We start from the raw sequence: 21,501 nt of genomic DNA on the forward strand, positions 1-21,501 counted from the left end.
CCGAGCCACCTCAGGGTGGCTCGGCCAAGGCCGAGCCACCCCAGGGTGGCTCGGCATGAGCCGAGCCACCCTGAGGTGGCCGCCCAGATCTGTGCCAAATGCACAGATCTGGTTGCCTATAAATAGGCAGGGTCATTCATCATTTTGGAGGACTTTTTGGGAAGAACTTTTGGAGAGCCGAAACTCTGCCGGATTGAGACCTCATCTTGGAGTTTTTGAAGGCTTGAAGACTTGGACATTCAGATCTGATTCCTGGAGAGCACCCGCATCACAAAAGGCAGGAGTTCGAGGGGATCAAGATCTCGGATCTACGTTGTTACACTCCGGATCAAAGCTTGGTCTTTGATCCCGAGATTCGAGCGATTGTTTCCTTGGTGAAATAATCCCTCCGGCTATTATTTCCTTGGTGAAATAGTACCCGTTATACTGCGTAGATCTGTTCGGATCTAGATCGCGCGGTGGTCCACGGCAAACAACCCCGGCGCAGGCAAACAACCCACCAAAGCGAGCGACCGCAAAATAGGAGCTCGCGATCTGTTCGACAAAAGAGAAAGAGTTGTAATTTTCTTTATTTATTTTTGATTTTCATTGTAACCGGATCTAAAAAAGACCGGATCTTTTGTAACCGAAAAACTGTTATTCAAGATTGCAATGGAATCAGTAAAGAAAGCAACGATTTTTCCAGCGAACACAATCAGTATTCGTAAAATGAGTACAAGGTAAACATTTTACATTGGTTTTTATTCTTTTAACAGCTTTAGTATGCTAATCTGTCCAAGGTTTAGCATTCTTTTTTAATCTACTATATAAAATAGTAGTGTCATGGGTTAGATTTTTATGATAATCTACAATATAATTTAAAGATCCCAAAAATCTTTGTAATGGTTTAGTATCAGTAATAATAGCAGGGAATTTAGAAGCAAATTCAATGCTTCTATCTATTAGAACTATAGTTCCTTTATGAATATTATGACCCAAAAATCCAAGTTGGGTTTGAAATAATTTTATTTTAGGCGCAGATACTGCTAAACCATTTTGTATCGCTAAGTTTTTAAAAATTTCTAAATGTTTAACATGTTGGTCAAAATTTTGAGAAAAGATTAAAATATCATCTACATATGATAAGATGAAATCCGTATAAGGAATAAATATCTCATTCATGATATTTTGAAATTCAGAAGGGGCATTTTTTAATCCAAAAGGCATTACATTCCACTCGTAATGTCCAAATGGAATAACAAAAGCAGATTTATATCTATGCTTCTCTTCAATTTGTATTTGCCAATATCCCGACTTTAAGTCAAACTTAGAGAATATTTTTGCATTATTAATACGATTTAATAAATCCCTTTTATTAGGAATAGGATATCCAATCCATTTAAGGACTTTATTAAGAGGTTTATAATTTATGACCAATCGAGGTACTCCTCTTTCTTGTTCAGCAGCATTATTAACATAAAATATTGTACAGCTCCAAGAAGAATATGATTTCCGACAGACGTGTAGACTTCTAACTAAGTTGATTCTTGAAGAAAAGAAAGAAAAATAGTTAATTTCTATCCTTATAATTTTTCTTACGCAAATAAATCTATAAGATTATTATGTCCGAATTAATTCCATCGTCCTCTACGTTAAGTAAGACCCTTAATAAGGGAAAAAGAGTTAAAAATGCTCAAAGCACAAAATATACCTCTGAAATAGAGGCTTTAAATAAATGGACAATTCGTGCAATTCCTAATAGGGATATTTATAAAATAGGATTTTTATATTATAAATCCTTGATTACTATTAAAACTATAGAACAAACTACTACAGTAGATCGTGATGAGCAAATAATATAATTGTTCAGTCCTATTGATATTGATCCTTATATGGATAAATATAAGTATATTCATATTGGTTTAATTCAAGTAGCTTTTAGACCCTTGACTTTACAAGGATTAAATGCATCAATATTAACTTGTTTAAGAGATGCAAGATGTTTAAACTGGACTCAGTCTTTAATGGGTATTATGAAAACTAGTCTTTGTAACGAACCAGTTTATTTTAATATCTATCCAAATTTAAGTTTATCTTTGACAGACCCCAATATATTTGAGGCAGTAAGCTTAAATATAAAAACTCATGGTTATAATTTTATCTCAGGATCTGAGACTATAGCCATAATTTATAGAATTCATTATAAAACATTAACTTCTTTAGCTCCAAAGCTAAGATTCATTCTAAACCAGGAAAAACAGTTCTGGTTGAAACAAATGTTTTATCATCAAATATTGCTGTTAATAGACAGATTAAATGGGATAAAATAAATTTCCCCGATAATTAGGTTATACCTAACGCTGTTCAACCACAACCAATTATCAACTAAGAGATTGATCAAATAACTCAAACGGTTGATGGAGAAGTTGAAATTGTTTTTAATCCTTCTCGAACTATTCGTCTTTCTGACGTCATTAGTACATCTAGAAGATCAATTTCTAGATCAGGTTCTTATAGAACAAATGATGTTGAAGGCATTAATATTTCTGAGAATAATATTCCTCATGCATTCTATAAAGAAAAGAAGAAAATTTCTCCAACCAGCTCTGAAATGAGTTTTAGAATGCCTGATTAATTATGAATATTATAGAAAACAAAGAAATAAGAGGATTCCTTAATAAGGAATTTCAAGAAGAAAAACATCTAGAAATAAGAAAATGGTTTTTTAAAAGCTTTTCTAAAACAGAACAGCTAGAGTTTAAAAATAAGTATTATAAAGACTTACAAAAGGATCAAAAATTAGAATTTTTTATTCCTTGGTTTTTAAAGTATTATCTACAAAATCAAGAAAACCAAATTAGAGTTATAGAAGAGCATTATAAACAGTGAAAATCTACCACTGGAATGAATATAAGATCTATATACCCTCCAACAGATGCTTTAAAAATATCTGGTATTCACTCTAGTATTCTAGAAACCAATGCTTTCGTAAAACAAAATGAATCAAATAATGAAACTCTAAAAGAGTTAAATAAAATAATTAAGCAACATAATTATACGAATTTACATCTTCAAGTAGTAGGAAAATAATTAATAAGAATTGAAGACGCATTAGAAAAATTAATTAATAAGTTTAACGAAATAATACCTTCATTAAAATTATTAGAAACTAATAAGGCTCCTAACACTAATAGTGAAAAGGCAACTATTAAACCACCAATAGATATTTCAGGTTTTAAAAGAGGTGATGAGGTAACCTCTAATATTATAGAATTATTAGCAAAAAAAATTTAAAAATTCTAACTTACATATGTTATCCTCAACTTCATCAGTCATTCCTACTGATAAAAGTTCTTCAGAAAATGACATGAATGATTTTCAAGATAATTCATCTGAAGACGAATTAAACCCAAATGAATTATTAACTTTAGAAAATCAATTTTCATCAATAAAAAAATAAAAAATCCTTCAAAAAGAATAGAAAGGTATTATTATAAAAGACCCACTCCTTCTGATGTTTTATTTGAAGAAAATGATACATATATTCAGACTGATTATAATGGTCGAAATATTTACGAGTGGAATATTGATGGAGCATCTAATAATTTAATATATTCTACCATGCATCGTATGCTTATGTATTCTACTGTTTGTAGACAAAACGGTAATACTGACAAAATGATTGCTTCTTATATTTCATGTGGATTCACTGGTATCCCTAAAGGATGGTGGGATAACTATTTATCCTCTGACGTCAGAAATGAAAATTTAAACTCGACTAAAATAGTCAATGGTGTTCCACAAGAAGATGTTGTTTATACTTTAATGTTAGCAATAACACACCATTTTTCTGGATTATATTTAGATAATGGAGAAAGAATAATGATATTGTTACAAAATTTAAGATGTCCATCTTTAACCCATTTTAGATGGTATAAAGATACTTATTTAAGTAGAGTCATGATGCTTGATAATGCTAATAGCTCTCATTGGAAATCCAAATTTATAGATGGATTACCAACTCTTTTTGCTGACAGAGTCAGAAATAAAATAAGAGATGAACAAGGAGGTTATATCCCCTATGAAAATTTACCTTATGGGTATTTAGCAAATGCCTGCATAAAAGAAGGATTAGCTTTATGCAATGATTTAAAATTAAAAAATCAATTAAAGTCTCAAAGACTTACTAAAAGAAAAGAGTTAGGAGAATTCTGTAAGCAATTTGCTTTTGATCAACCTTATAGAGTTGATAAAGAACCAATAAAAACTTTCAAAGAAAAGAAATATTCTTCTTTTAAAAGGAAAAAAGAAAAAATGTTTTAAAGAAGAAAAGAGAGAAAAAGGGAGAAACCGAAAAAACCCTTTAAATCGAAGAAAGATAAAAAATAAATCCACTGTTATAGATGTGGTAAAATAGGGCACTATGCTAACAAATGTTATACAAAAAAAAGATGCCTTAGAAGATGAGGGTCTTAAAAAGGCTTTATATAAAATAATGATTAATAGTGAATCAGAAGAGGATGAATCATCCTACTCTGATTCAGAATCTGACGAAGATACACATTGTGTATGTACAACTAATAGTTGTGAAACAAATGCTGACTATTGGAAGGCAATAGTTTAGATGAATGGTTTATCCATCAACATGATTTCTTCAAATCATGAAATTATAACAAAAAATATATCAGAAGATATATCTTCTAACACAAAAAAGAACTTATAGAATCTCTTTTAAAGTCCAAAGAAAAAAATAGATAAACCATCTAAGCATATTGAAAATGTTTACTCTATGTCTAAAGTTTTAAAAAGACAAAAAAATTTAACTTCAACATCTAAGCATCTTTCTTTATCTGATTTAAATAAAGAAATTCAAGAATTAAAAAAGGAAGTAAAAGGTTTAAAACAAGAAAATAAATATATTCTTGATAAGATTAATGAACATGAAGAAAATCAAAGATCTCTTATTCAATCAGAAGATAATTCTGATAAAGAAAAAGATATTGAAAGTTGAGATTTTTTACAAATCTTAAAACAAGTTACCTCTCAAAAATGGTACATAAAAATTACTCTAGCCATAGCTGAGCAAATGTTTATACCAGACCTCATAGCTCTGGTTGATAGTGGGGCAGATTTAAACTGCATTAATGAAGGAATAGTTCCTTCAAATTTTTTTGAGATTACAACACAGACTCTTAGTAGTGCTAATAGAAATAAATTAGATATTAAATATAAATTACCTAATGCACATGTATGTGTCCAAGGAATTTGTAGTCTTATTCTTTGTGTCTTAGTAAAAAATTAATCTTAAGATGTTATACTAGGAACCCATTTTTACATAATATAATGCCTATTAATCAGGTAAATACACAAGGCATTAAAGCTACTTATAAAAACAATAAAATAATGTTTGAATTTACATCCGACCCTCAAACTCGTTTATTAAACGAAGTCAGAAAGGTTGTTCTTAAAGAAAATCAAATTAATTTTCTTAAAGAAGAAGTTTTATTTGTTCAAATAGAAGAACAAATTAAAATGAAAAAAGAGCTAATAGCTCAAATAGAAAATAAATTTAAAATTACTATTTGTAGTAATTTACCCAATGCTTTTTGGGAAAGAAAGAAACATATTGTTTCTTTGCCATACATAGATGGTTTTAATGAAAAAGATATTCCAACTAAATCTAGGCCTTGCCAGATAAATAAAGAATATCTTGGTCTATGTAAAAATAAAATAAATTCTCTTATAGAGAAAAAATTAATAAGGAAATCATATTCTCCTTAGAGCTGTACAGCATTTTACGTTAATAATGCTGCTGAACAAGAAAGAGGAGTATCTCGTTTGGTCATAAATTATAAACCTCTTAATAAAGTCCTTAAATTGATTAGATACCTTATTCTTAATAAAAGGGATTTATTAAATCATATTAATAATGTAAAAATATTCTCTAAGTTTGACTTAAAGTCAGGATAATGGCAAATACAAATTGAACAAAAGCATAGATATAAATCTGCCTTTGTCGTTCCATTTGGTCATTACGAATGGAATGTAATGCCTTTTGGATTAAAAAATGCTCCTTCTGAATTTCAGAATATCATGAATGAGATATTTATTCCTTATACGGATTTCATCTTATCATATATAGATGATATTTTAATCTTTTCTCAAAATTTTGACCAACATGTTAAACATTTAGAAATTTTTAAAAACTTGGCCATACGAAATGGTTTAGCAGTATCTGCTCCTAAAATGAAATTATTTCAATCCCAAGTTAGATTTTTGGGTCATAATATTTATAAAGGAACTATAGTTCCAATAGATAGGAGCATTGAATTTGCTTCTAAATTTCCTGATATTATTACTGACACTAAACAATTACAAAGATTTTTGGGATCTTTAAATTATATTACAGATTATTATAAAAATCTAGCCCAAAACACTGCTATTTTATATATTAGATTAAAAAAAATGCTAAACCTTGGACATATCATCATATTAAAGCTGTTAAAAGAATAAAAACGAATGTTAAATGTCTACCTTGTACTCATTTAACGAATACTGTTTGGTTTAAAATAGTTGAAACTGATGCCTCTAATATAGGCTACGGAGGAATCCTAAAACAAAATGATCCTACTACTAATAAAGAGCAACTTGTTAGATTTACTTCTGGTAAATGGGACAAAGCCCAATTTAATTATTCAACCATAAAAAATGAAATGCTTTCTATTATTAAATGCCTCTCGAAGTTTAGAGATGATATTCTTAATCAATAATTTTTATTAAGAATTGATTGTAGTTCTGCAAAAAGTGTTATAGAAAAAGATATTAAAAATCTTGTTTCTAAACAAATTTTTGCCAGATGGCAAGCTGAACTTGCTATGTATGAATTTTAAATTGAGTTTATTAAAGGTAATAATAACTACTTACCTGATTTTCTTACCTGTGAATTTTTACAGGGTGCCCATGAAGCAGAATAATCCCTCTTCAGGGAGGGGGAGAGGCAGAGGTATTAATCCCCACAATACTCAGAGGGCTTATAGTCCTACTAAACCTTTTGATAGCCAAATTCCTGAATCCAGTTCATGGAGAACTGTTGCAAAAAAGAATTATTCAGGAGGCCCAACTCAAAGTCCATCTCAAGCCTTTTATAAAGGCCTTGTTAATGAAATAAGTCAGGATAATAATCCTGAACCCTTCACTTTAATAGTGAAGCAAGAAACAGAATGGACACCTAAAAGATTGTCAGAAATAGTTCTATACTTAGAACAAGAGGATATTCCTCTCATGCATGATACTAAAAATATTAGAACAAGATATTTAAATGACAATTATTATCCAACATTGTTATTAAAATCCAGATCTTGGATGAAAACATTGGTTATACAAAAGGAAATGGAAATAACCCATTTCTGGGGATCCGAAAATAAAACTATTCCCTCGAATTTCAGTAAATACATTATTAAAGAGGTTATTCTACCTCGGAAATGAGCTATAAACCCAAATCAAGAATTGCCTCTGGTTAAAGCCCAGAATTCTAAATAAGTTTATTCTTTCAATTATTAGGATTACAAGCAGGCATTTTATAATATATTATTATATCATAATCCCAAGAATGAGTATACTTGGATGATCAAGCTTTGTCCAGAAGCTCTTAAAAAGGGCATACCATCATGGTTTTATAATTGGTGGAAAATCTATGGTGCTGAATTAAGCATCTTATCAGAACCCATAGCTAAATTATATTCGGCATGGGTAGAATCTTATCCCATTATTTCTAAAATGAAAGACAATAATATTGTCGAGGGTTTATGTGTCGTTCACTTTTTCTTTGAAACAGAGATTCCATGGATTTGGACATGGACTTTTGAGTCAGATTGGGATGACTCACATTTACCCATTCTTAAAAGAAATTTCTATTATAGATGGTGGAATGGAATTATTGTAGAAGAAAAGGTTAAACTCATTGAAGAAATTATAGCGAGAAATAATATTGTTCTCGAAAAATCTATTTCATAAGAAATTCAAAAGGTTAACCCAATGATGCAGTTAGCAAAAATGATTAGAAGGAAATATCCGCAGGCTTCTGAAATGGAAATTTAGCAGAAGTGTCTTGATCATATAAAAAGATAATTTTTTGAAGCCTTTGATAATATGGAGACTCAATCCAGTAAAAGCCTTGATTCCTATGGTGAAGGTAGTACTTTGTCAAACGCACAAGGAGAAGAAGAAGAAGAAGATATTTGGAAAGCTGGTATGGGAATACTGAATCAGACTCCAACATCTGACCTTAAAGGTAAAGGAAAAGAGATTTAAAAATGTAAAGAAATTATTCATCTTTATGAGTTGAGCCCTGAGGAGCCACTCATTATATTCCAACTTTTTTAGAGAAGCTTTTTCAAAAGAGATGATTTTATAAAGCCACTTTTGAAAAGAAGATACTTTGTCAGTGCTTTGCCAGATGTCTTCTTAAAATATGATATGTATCTGTATAAAAGATTCTCTTCCAGTCTATATAAGGAGAGAAGTAGTTTGTTGTAAGGTGTGCTCTTTCAGTCTAAGCTTTATTTCTAAATCAGTGTAAGTTTGTAGTGCGAAGCAGTTCTCTTGTAAGCTATTTTCTTATAAATAAGATTGAAGAAGATATTATCTTAAGAGTGGGCAGCCGAACCTTGTAAGTTCTTCTTCTTTTTATTATTTATATAATTTTTTAAGCATGTTTAGTTTTGGTATCAAAGCCAGGTTAGGCTAATTTTGTTCTTACGATTTATTTGTGTTTTGATCTACTTAAATGTAAATTATCTATATGTTCTTCCTTTTCTTTATCTATGAACTTAGTTTTTGGTTCTATGGAACGTCTTTAAAGTCGCGTAGTGTAAAACCCAGTCGTAGCTGAGATGGCATTGAAAAGGGTAGTGTAAATCGTTGACAGACGTGTAAACTTTGAACTAAGTTGTTTCTTGAAGAAAAGAAAGAAAAATAGTTAATTTATATCCTCATAATTTGTCTTACGCAAATAAATCTGTAAGATTATTATGTCAGAATTAATTCCATTGTCCTCTATGTTAAGTAAGACCCTTAATAAGGGAAAAAGAGTTAAAAATACTCAAAGCACAGAATATACCTCTGAAATAGAGGCTTTAAATAAATGGACAATTCCTACAATTCCTAATAGGGATATTTATAAAATAGGATTTTTAGATTATAAATCCATAATTACTATTAAAACTTTAGAACGAACTACTACAGTAGATCGTGATGAGCAAACAATACAATTGCTCAGTCCTATTTGAGCTCTTAAGATAAATATCTGAATAAAAGACGTCAATCCACTAGATTCATCAAAAGGAAGAGAATTCTTTTCTGTGTGTCTGATTAGGATCTCGTTCCAAGAGAAAGGTGAAGAGAGAGCTTTAGACTTCCTACATATATATATTAACTAGTTTCAGGCCCGTGCGATGCACATATTTGTTTAATATATAAAAATTAATGTAGCAAAAGAATGCAAAGTAAAATAGTAATAATATAGACATAGTCAGAAATGATACAACCTAAGTTGCATATATAGTTTAGAAAATTAGAAAGTTTGGAAAACTTGAATCAGTTTAAGATAATATATATAGTTTGAAAAATGTAATTGTGTAAAAACAGTATTCAAAAATATGACAGGAGTTATTTTATTACTTAGAAGGTAGAAAAAATTTAAAATTAAAGTGAAATGTTAAAAAAGTACCAAAAATGGGTAAACTTAAAAAAATTGAAAAAATGAAAAGGTTTGGAAAAATGTAAACATGGGAAAATAATTTTTGAACATTTTGTGTGAGTCATATCAATATTTAAACCATTATAACTTTCTAAAGAAATTGGTAAAATAAAAGTGTAATGTCAAAAAACAAAGAAAATATAATACCTATCATATAATGAGTGTATGGCATCCACCTGACGAAAATAAGAGACAATGTAATACCTAAATCAAATAAAGTCAGTGTAAGAAAATTGTAAATGATTGTAATTTAAGAACATCATCAAACCATAAGAATACGGCATAAGAAGTACTCAATTAGTTAAATAAAATGTAACTTTCACATATTCTATATAAACATAAGAAAGAACAAAAATATTGAAGTGAAATGCATTGTCATTAGAGAATAATAACAAAACATAATATAAGAGAAATACATTCTAGTAATATTATATCGAGTAACATTTAAACAAAGAAACAAACAGATATAAAACATAAAAATATAATTATATAGAAAGAAAAGAAAAACACTTGTATTCAATAAGATACATAAATTGAAAAATAAAATTTTAGTTTGTTAAACATGCACACAAGCATGCACCACTACATACACGTAATACTATAATAAAAGGATACAAAAATATCCAATGTGAATCTTCTTTGATGACTGGAATATAAACATGTTTCACTTGGTCATAACTTGCTAATTCTACAACATTTATTATAGCATTACGTGCAACATTAGGACCAATCCCAGTCCACAGAGCACAAATTCCTTCCTAACGTTTTGAAATCTTTGACAACTTCAGTAAAATAACATGACAGAGAAAAGGTAGAATTAATTAGAGTTCAATATAAAACGTGTATGACTATAGTAGAGTAAGCATTCAGGGCTCCTGAATAACGTCTTGGTGCACCCACTGGAAGCTTGCCTTCAGCTTGAAGTCGTACTTTCACCAAATTGGTTGGATTAGCGACTGTTATTGCTATAGCACACATTTAAAAATTATAACACAAGCATGTTATAAAATTATCAGGAGTAGCCCAAAGAAGAAATCTTACCTTAGAAATTAAAAAAACTCAAATGTAAATTGGTCAAACAGATGCAGTTTTACTAACACGGACATTATGAATTAAACTATAAAATGGACCTAAACCTACCAGTTGTAAGGCCAGCAAGTATTTTCTTGGTTAGAGGAATATCTCCAATGAAATTCTCACCAACATACAAGGATTTAACCTAACAAAAGAGCCAACAACTGACAAATAAGGAATATAAATATCAAGCAAATTCCCATTTGATAAAAAATATAAACTTACCGGCTCATACAATCTAATCAGTAGGCCTCCAAATACACATTGACGATGTAATCCTGGCACAATACCTTTCCAAAGTGCTGCCAGGCATTCTTCTCTAGTAATTGTAGATACAGTGTCTAACATGCCTTTGTATTTTGGTAAAGTCACTACATCTCTTGAAACCGCTTTCTTTTGAAGCTGAAGCCTGACTTTTGCAGTGTCCAAAGGAATGGTGAAAATCTTGCACATGAATTTATTCAAAAATCTACTAATTAATCTTAAACTACTACAAAACTAATTCTCTTATTCAAAAACTAAGAAATATATTTTATAACCTAATTTCAGCAATAATTAGAATCTAATTTTTTTAAGCAAGTCACATGAAGAGTACATTAAACTTGATAGAGGCAAAAACTCAAAACACCTCACACTTGGAAATAATAACACAAAAATAGCCTCACACTTGGAAAACCGAAGGAAATGTTCTCACAATTGGAAAAACCAAACCAATGCCCACACATTTGGGAAAACCCCAAACGAAAAAAGAAAAAAAACACTAACAAATAACTCATTTTCGAGTCAAGTGCGCATTGTGTGCACCAAGATACTACTGATACTATGTGGAAATTCTAAAAAGACAACAAAAGAATCATATCAATTATCAAATTATCAATCCGCTTCTCTACACAAGACAACAAAGTTTTGCTCTATGAAAATCCATCATCATCAAACTGAGCTTATTGAAATCAGTAGTAATAAAGACAGATAAGAAGAAGGACTAAAATTGCCAACCAAAATAGTAAGTGATTTGATGGAGTATGTAAAACAAATCATATTTCTAACCTAATATTGTCAAGTGGCTTATGAGTAACTTATATGAAAGAATGTCATATTCAAGATAGGAACCGAATGTTTGGGCATCCTCCAACAACTTGGTTAAGATAGGGGTATGCATAATATTGGAGTAATAATTATTTATTTGTGTCGCTAAATGGCACTTTACTGGTTCTTGAGTTCCTCTAAGCTTATCATAATTAGTGGTAGAAAAAGACTTTGCATAATTCCATCAGAAGGCAAGCTAAAAATGAAAAAAAACTCAAAGAGTACTAATATAAAGTATAATACAAGGCATGACAGATTATTGTAGGCTGTCTAAAAATCACTACAGATAGCTAATCCCCCATCAAACACCAATGATAAAAGTTACAATCTGATGACTTCCAGAAGGCTATAATTTAAAGACTTTCACGTCGATCGATGAAGGTTACAATCTGACGACCTTCACAACAACCGATAAAAGCTCTAGTTCAACAGCCTTCACAATCAATATTGGGAGTTACAATCTGACGACTCTCACATTTTCAAGGAGCCAAGATGAAGATTATAAGATGGCGGTCTTTACAACGCTCTAGCAAAAGAGACCACAAATTGATGGTCTCTTCACATCAAAACGCAGAGGTCATTCCTGCGTTATACCATTAAAACACAGAGGTCGTCCCTATGTTACAAACATCAAAATGCAAAGGTCATGCCCAAAATTCTAGTAAAAAACACAGAGGCCATTCCCAGCATTCAAGTACAGACACAGAGTTCGTGGACTCAAAACGCAGAGTTCATGCAGAGCCCAACTCTGCGTCCCAGGTCTAAAACGCGAAGTTCATCTCTGCATCCCAACTCTGCATTTCAGATATACAACGTTGTGTGAACACTACGTTTTCAGCCTAAAACAGGTCCAACTCTGCGTTTTAAGTCTAAAACGCAGAGTTCGGGCCCAGAACGCTATTTTCGACGTTTGACTCGTTCAAACACGAGCTGAACGGTTTCAGGAACCATTTTCCCCCTATATTTGGAGGGATTTCTGCCCCACTTAGGAGCAGATTAAGGGGGCGGTTACACCCTATTCAACCACATTATGGAGAAAATTAAGAGGGCGGTTACACCCTTAATCCCCTATAAATAGGAGTAAACTCAACTGAGTTCGGACCTTTCGGCCTTCGACTTGACAGCAAAGGAGAGATCTTTGGCTGCCTTTTAGGGGGAATTGCTAGAGCTTTGGAGATCAACAACAGAAGCTTTCTTCATACTTGGCTTACAAACCGATTTTTGGTTAAATTAATCAACTCTTCCATAGAGTTATAACTCGCTCGGAGTTCCCTAACTCATTAAGAGTTTCAAACTTGTTCCACAAGTTCGTCTAAACTTGTTCAGAGTTCTAAAACTTGCTTCGCAAGTTCTTCACAATGTCAAATCGTGAGGAAGAGATACCGTTCCAGTGGATCAAGACGTTCAGATCGTTAACGGAGAGCAAACTCGACGCGAGCATTCGAGGGAGGCACTTCATTGCCACCGTAAAGAACTCAGACTTAAACAAAGGGGAGAATTCAGATCAATTCTCCTCTCTTTTGTAATCAGAAAATCCAAATTATAATTAAATTTGAGAGAATTGTAAACATTTTTTGTCTAAGCAGTTAGAGAGAATAAAATCAAACACAATTCTTTTATTTTCATTTCACAAATTTTCCACCAAATAATTATTCCCACCACTGAGAAGATTATATCTACTTAAAATTGTATAGAAGAAGCAAAGCTGGGGCTAGATAGTTGTATCTATCTATTTTTGTAAAAATAAGAATAATAACTAAAGTTTATAACAGTGGAAAATTCACTCTGCCGACACAAAAAGAGAGTACAAAAAAAAAAGCATGATACCCAACATAGAACATTCTCTGAGAACAAAATCTAATCAACACTGGATAAAGATGAATATGTGAAAATTAAATATATTTTTTATTCAATATTCAACAAAGTACATAGATCTGCAAGGAATATAATAGAAATTGCTAGCTATGAACAAAGTAAAACCTTATCTCAGACAAATATGCTAAAATTAGTTAAATTTATTTAGGAACCACAAGAACAGAGTGCTATTGATCAATTTTGAGTATTCATAAAATGAAATTGACATAATTTTAGCTTGTTAGAACTTTACTGATCAATTTTGAGCATTCATAAAATTCTACAAATATTAATTCTCCATGCACATAAGTTTCCTCCTAAAAGACAAAAATCCATAAAATCCAAGGCAAACCCTTCTTAATTCTAGAGTTCTCTTCAAGAGATTCCTGTACCGCAGAGAAAAAGAACTACCATGAACTAAGAAGAAAAGAAAAATTTTAAACAAATTAAACATAATAGCTTTATAATTAACAAATTTAAATTAAAAGAAAAAACATGCTCAGCTGAAGGAGAGGAAAAAAAAGTTGCTTGCTCTCAACAACAGCAAGTGTTTTAGAGTCATCAGCCTTCTCTTTGGCCGGAGGCGGCGGTGTCGCCGGAGATGGGATCACTTCCTTCTCATCCGCCACATCTTTTGGGGCCTCGGCTACCGTCGGCGGCGACGTAGCAGGAGCTTCTGGCTCTGTTGAGACCCAATCGAAAAGGAGGCTTAGATTGAGGGGAGACGACGAGATTTGGGGGATTTCAATCAAAAATGAGGCTTAGATTGAGGGATTTCAAAAAGAGGGCAGGATTGAGGGAGACAAAGAGGCGATTTGGGGTTGTCTAGATTATTTCTGAGATTGATGGATGCTTAATGACCTTGGAAGTTGAAGAAAGGGTGTCATTGAATATTAAAAAGAATTTTTTTAAGAAATTTAAAAAAAAGAAGAAATTGCCAAGTGGCGTGTGCAAGGGTAAGAGTTTTTAATAATAGATATAGATTAATGATCTTGGAAGTTGAAGAAATGGTGTCATTGAATATTAAAAAGATTTTTTTTAAGAAATTAAAAAAAAGAAGAAATTGCCAAGTGGCGTGTGCAAGGGCAAGAGTTTTTAGTAATAGATATAGATGTTAATTGCTAAAGGTTTGAAGTTTTCGTAATTATTTTAATCTAATTCACAATAAAAAGGATGATTAAATAATCAATTATGGGTCTGTTGAAGGATGTCGGCAAGAAGCGTCGATTCCAGCAGCGTGCCCTTGTCGTGAATGCTGTTGGGGTTAACCTATCGACAACCTGTCAAAGAACCTCCGCGCAACGTGCCCTCCGGATCTTGTGACGAACAATTAGCAAACAAGAAATCACAACAAAACAAAAACTTTACAGGAAAGAACAAATAAAAGGAGAGAACACCAGATTTAACGAGGTTCGGCAAACGTACCTACGTCCTCGGGAGCCACACTAGAAATTCTTTGATTATTGAAGAAGATTACAAGCTTGCAAAAGGCTACTCTCTCTCTCTCTCTGAGATCTCTCTCTTAAAGTGCTCAAGAATATCTATCTTTTTCATGTACAATACTCACAAAATCGTTCAGGATGTATATATATAACCCTAACTCAAAACAGATTCCCAAACAGGCGGGGAACCGCTTGACCCGATATCGATCGACTGATGATGCCTCATCGGTCGACTGATAAGGGATTCTCAGCTGCTTCGTGCACGTTGTCGGTCGACTGATGGCACTCCATCAGTCGACTTACCATAGCGAGTTTTAGGCTTGTTTCCTACAGTCGAATCGGTCGACTGATCCGCTTCTTCGATCGACCGACGGGTGGTTTTCTGCTGCTTGTTGATTTTGTTCCTAGGTTTCGGTCTACAAAACCCAAAACCAACAATCTCCCACTTGGAGACCAAGCCTCCATCAACAAGCTCTCTTGAACTCCAGCCATCTTCGCATGCACTTTCTCCTAGCCATAAATTTTTTTTAATCAATATCATCCTTGATGATCTCACTCGTCCTCCTAGTGTGACTCCGCCCTCATCTCGTAAGTATGAAAGCCAACTTCCCTCATCTCGTAAGTATGAAGGCCAACTAAAGTTGCGCATAACTCCAGTTTCTCAATGAAGTCGCCTTTGTCAACATATCTGCAGGATGTTGGCTCCCCAAAATTTTCTCTAACAGTAACTTCCCGTCCTCTATCAGCGAGCATATAAAGTGATAACGTACGTCGATGTTCTTAGTTCTGGCATGATATACTGGGTTCTTGGCATGGTGTATAGCATTCTGACTATCACAATAAAGAACTATGTTCCCCGCTTCAGACCTAACTCTTCCAGACATCCAGTCAACCAAATCATCTCCTTGCTAGCCTCAGTCACTGTAACATACCCTGCCTCAGTCATGGACAACATCACTATCTTCTGCAAACGTGAGACCCAGCTCACTGCTGTCGATCCTAAGGTAAAAACATATCCTGTGGTACTCCGACTTGTATCATGCTCACCGGTAAAGTCTGCATCCACATATCCCTATAGTACCAATCCTTTGCTTTTAAAACACGGTGGAATATCTGTAGTCCCTCTCAAGTATCTCAGTATCCACTTCATGACCTCCCAATGCTGCTTCTCTAGATTACTAGTAAACCTGGTCACAACTCCTACTGCATTGGCGATATCCGACCTCGTGCAAACCATCGCATACATAAGACTACCAATGTCTAATGAGTATGTCACTCTGGTCATGAACTCTTTCTCTGCATCCGTCTTGGGTGATTGCTCCTCAGAGAACCTGAACTGACTTCCAAGGGCCGTGTCAATGGCTTTTGCATTCTGCATGTTAAATCTTTGAAGTACATTCTCAATATATTCAGCCTGACTCAACTTCAACGTCCCTTCAGCCATATCCTGACTAATTCGCATCCTAAGAATTTGATTGGCTACACCTAAATCCTTCATAGCAAACTCCTTTACCAACTGCTTCTTCAACTTATTTATCTCTTATAAACATAGCCCTGCAACTAACATGTCATCTACGTACAGCAATAACACGATATAGCTAGACTCGAACCTCTTGTAGTAGAAGCAATGATCTGAATTGCACCTTCCATAACCATTGCTCTGCATGAAGTTACCAAACTTCTTATACCACTGTTTTGGAGCCTATTTCAAACCAAGCTCTTCTTGAGCCTACATACCATCTCTTTCTTTCCTTCCTCTATGAAACCAACATGTTACTTTATGTAGATTTTTTCATCTAAGTCACCATGAAGAAAGACAGTCTTTACATCCAACTACTCAAGGTAGAGATTTTAAGCAGCTACTAAGCTCAACACTACTCTAATGGTTGTAAGCTTCACGACGGGGGAAATATCTCTGTATAATCCACTCCTTTCCTCTATTGGAATCCTTTCACAACTAATCTGACCTTTTATCTTTTGCTAACATCACTCTTCTACTTGATCCAGCAGACCCACTTGTTATGTAAGGCTTTCTTTTTCACATGTAGTTAGGCTAACTCCCATGTCTCATTCGAATGGAGAGAATCCATCTCTTCTCGCATCGTATGCTCCCACTACTAAGATTTACTAACTTGCATAGCATCTTCATAGTACTCTGGTTCTCCACTGACTGTCAAAAGAAAGTAATCAAGCGACGAAAGATATCTAGGATTCGGTTTGGGTACTTTGGATAACCTCCTAAGCTCCTCGCCCTGGGTATTAGTCTTTGTACCTCAGAACTAACATTATCTATCCTCATTTGAAAGTTTCTCTAAATCCATATACTCAGATGTAACTGCATCCTCAGTGCTGCTCTCACTGCTTTGGCTATCCTTATCATTGTCACTGTCCTTGTACATTACTTCTTCATTAAATATGACATCTCTACTCCTGATGATTTTCCTATTCTTATCATCCCAAGATGATGTCCGAACTCATCAATATCGTATCCAATGAATGTACACTTCTGTAACTTAGTTTCTAGCTTATCCCTGACATGGTCACTGGTATGAACATATGTCACACAACCAAAGACTCTCAAATGTGAGAGATTTACTTTCTTGTCACTCCAAACCTCTTCTGGAATCCTAAAGTCTAATGGAACTGAAGGCCCATGATTTATCAAGTAAGTTGTTGTATGCACCACGTCCGTCCAAAGCATCTTAGGTAGACTTGCATGTAGACGCATGCTCCTCGCACACTCTGTCAGCATTCTGTTCATCCTCTCTGCAACACAATTCCGTTGCGTTGTTCCTGGAGTAGTCCTTTCTAAACGAATCTCATTCAGACTATAGAACTTCTTGAACTCCTCCAACTCATACTCTCTATCATTGTTCGATCTCAGACACTTCACCTTCAGATCTGTCTCGTTCTCTACCATGGCATTCCACTTCTTGAAGATTCCAAACACCTCTGACTTGTGCTTCATAAAGTATGTTCACACCTTCCTCGAGTGATCGTCGATAAAGGTAACATAGTACACCGAACCACCAAGAGAAGACATGTTGGCTGGACCCCATACATCTGTATGAACAAGCTCTAGCTTATGAACTTTAGGTGGTCTTCCACTCTTCTGAAAGATGACCCTCTTCTGCTTCCCGTAGATACAATTTCCACAAATACTAACTTTTACTGATTCGATGCCGGGTAGCTTTCTCTGTGAGTGTGGAATCTTCATACCTTTCTGACTCATATGTCCCAACCTATTATGCCACAGATCTGTACTTTTCTTGCTACCTGCAATTGTGAGGGTGTCACTCGCATGTGAAGTTAAATAGAGAGTTTTGGTTTTATTACCGCGAGCAACAACCATAGTACTGTTAGAGATCTTCCATGAATCCCCAGTAAATATCAAAACATAAGCTTCCACTCCAAGCTGGCCAATTAAAATAAGATTCCTCTTCAGCTTCGATACATGTCTGACATTCTTCAGAGAGCACTTAGAACCCTTCATCTGAATCTTCACATGCCTCTTCCCACAATACTAGAAGGCTCGTTATCCCCCAAGTACACTCTACATAGTTCTGAAGAAGCTTCATATTAGCAGTGGCGTAGAAAAAGCTCTCGAATCAATAACCCATGAATCGGTGTCACTATCCATAGCAAGGATCAATGCATCTTGCACAGTATGAGCCTTCTACTCATTTGTATCCTTCTTTAGCACTTTACAAACTGAAGACATGTGACCCTCCTGACCACAGTTCCAACACTTTTCTTTGATAGGCCTCACCTTCGAGTTCGACCTCTTCTTCTTTGACTTCGACCGCTTCTTATTCTGATTACCCTTATTCTGACTTTGGTCTCTCTACTCGAAATTTAGGCCTGAACCTGAACCCTCTGATTCGGCCAACTTTCTTCTAACCTCCTCGGATAGAATCATACTAACAACCTCACTCAGGTTTAACTTCTCCTTTCCTACCGAGTTACTTATTACGATCATGCAACCTGTCCAACTATCCGGTAACTATGATAGTATCAGTAGGGCTTGCATTTCATCATCAAACATGATATTGACTAAGATGAGTTGATCAACAATCGTGTTGAACTGCTGAGATGCAACGTGAAAGAGTATCCTTCTGACATCTTGAGGTTGAAGAGCGTCTTGACGAGATGCACATTGTTTGCAGCTGACGGTTGCTCGTACATCTTTGTGAGTACTTCTGTAAGCCCCACCACCGTCTTCTTCTTTAATATGTTATGGGTGACTGTTTTTGCGAGTGACAACCGGATCTGCCCTAGAGCCTTCCGATCCAGTATTTCTCAGTCCTCGTTTGTCACCTCCTTCTTTCTCTTTGTTTTTCCCATCAACGGACGGTAAAGATCCTTCTGATACAGATAGTCCTCTATTTGTGACTTTCAGTAGGCGAAGTCTGATCCGTCAAACTTCTCAATCTTCGATTTGCTTTCTTCTCCCATAGCACTCACACAGATCTTTGCCGAACGAAGCTCTAATACCAGTTGTTGGGGTTAATCTATCGACAACCTGTCAAAGAACCTCCACGCAACGCGCCCTCCGGATCTTGTGATGAACAATTAGCAAGCAAGAAATCACAACAAAACAAAAACTTTGCAGAAAAGAATAAATAAAAGGAGAGAACACTAGGTTTAACGAGGTCCGGCAAACGTGCCTACGTCCTCGGGAGCCACACCATAAATTCTTTAATTATTGAAGAAGATTATAAGCTTGGAAAATGCTATTCTCTCTCTCTCTCTCTCTCAGATCTCTCTCTCTCAAAGTGCTCAAGAATATCTCTCTTTTTCATGTATAATACTTGACCCGATATCGGTCGACTGATAGGGGCTTCACAGCTGCTTCGTGAACGTTGTCGGTCTACTGATGGCACCCCATCAGTCGACTTACCAGAGCGATTTTCAGGCTTGTTTGCTACAGTCGAATCGGTCGACTGGTCCGCTTCTTCGATCGGTCGATCGACGGGTGGTTTTCTGCTGCTTGTTGATTTTGTTCCCAGGTTTCGGTCTACACACCCAAAACCAACAAATGCTAGCTTTAGTGAAAACAAATTAAAACCGATGTAATTGCTTGAGTTTGACATTGTAGTGCTTGTATTCAGTCTAGCCTTTGGGTTGAGAATATTTGTGAGGGGTGATGTAGCATCCTCGGTGTGCCTGGGCTTAGAAGTGTATCCTAACGTTCAATAAATGGTTAATGAAATAATTTCATTTACCAAAAAAAAATCTAATACTATGCTATTATCTTGAAGATTTATTTACTATTTTCCCCTTCCAGTTAAGAAAAGCATTACCACCGTATAAAACTAAAAAAAGCAATGCACCCAAATTTATTATTGTTGTTTTTTTTTATTTCGTCTGCTTCACTAACATCCGTGTCATCTTTAAGTAGTAATTCATCACATAATATATCCAATCCTTAGGATACACAGCACAGCTAATTCTAGTTATTTCAGAGTTTAATTGAGAATTTATATGAAATTAATCCAAAATTATTTTTAGGAATTTCCTCAAACAGGTTGTTGAATCAAAAATAAATAAATAACTAACAGCAATTCATCATATAATATATCCAAACCTTAAGTTAACGACCATATATATTCAGTTCCACACCCGTCCTCTTGACAGCTGCCTCATCATCTCCACCTGCAACGTAGACGTTCTGGAATCTGCAAAATCACAGATAAATACGGAAAACATTAGTTCAGCGGTCGCAAAAGTTTCATATAGAGGGGAGAGGACTTTGGCTTCCAGCCATTTAAGATAAAGTAATATAGCCAATAAGGTAAATTATGCGGATCAATTAATTCATTTGCGCTCCGGCGGAGAGCCACATGTGATAGACGAGAGCCAAGCAAACGATTGGATGGTCACCAAAGTGGTTTTGGCCTCATGGGCCAAATTGTAACCCGACTCGTTAAGAACCCGACCCGGTTGTTAGGAGTATCTCACGTTCTGTGGGATTTCTTCCGTTGGAGATCGGGTCTTATGGAGAACGTGGGAATTTAGAGAGATATAGGGCAGATATTTGGGGACGTAGGTAGAGCTGAAATGCCCATAAATAGAGAGGAGTTCTTCTCCTCTGAGCAATTCAACCAGTGAATATCTCCACCGGAGTCCCCAAAAGCTTTCATTGGTATCAGAGCCAACGACCATTCCCTTTTCAGGATAAAATCCTCCTGATTCTTTCCCGTACCCCAGCCTCCCTCCCATCGCCCGCCCTCCCGTGGACCTCAAGTACACCCGCTGAGCTCGCCGCCTCGATTCCCTCTATTTGTCGCTCCCCTCCATCTCCACTCC

General features: G+C 34.6%; 1 protein-coding gene across 4 annotated transcripts in view; it reads right to left on the minus strand.

The window, feature by feature from the left end:
• LOC109842935 (mitochondrial uncoupling protein 1-like) overlaps positions 1-20,990 on the minus strand; it is a 22,321-nt gene extending 1,331 nt beyond the window's left edge. The window contains exons 1-4 of one of the 4 annotated variants that reach the window (XM_020411861.1): positions 20,780-20,990; positions 11,036-11,219; positions 10,877-10,955; positions 10,389-10,701 (exon numbers count right to left, since the gene is read on the minus strand). In XM_020411861.1, the coding sequence (XP_020267450.1) occupies positions 10,565-10,701; positions 10,877-10,955; positions 11,036-11,219; positions 20,780-20,796 (417 nt within the window). In that variant the 5' untranslated portion in view covers positions 20,797-20,990 and the 3' untranslated portion in view covers positions 10,389-10,564. Of the gene's footprint in view, positions 1-10,388; positions 10,702-10,876; positions 10,956-11,035; positions 11,255-20,008; positions 20,210-20,779 lie in introns of those variants that run through there. The other 3 variants (XM_020411862.1, XM_020411863.1, XR_002247438.1) reach the window with 3 other exon arrangements.

The sequence above is a fragment of the Asparagus officinalis genome, chromosome 5 (assembly GCF_001876935.1).
Source record: "Asparagus officinalis chromosome 5, Aspof.V1, whole genome shotgun sequence".
Taxonomy (NCBI): Eukaryota; Viridiplantae; Streptophyta; class Magnoliopsida; order Asparagales; family Asparagaceae; genus Asparagus; species Asparagus officinalis.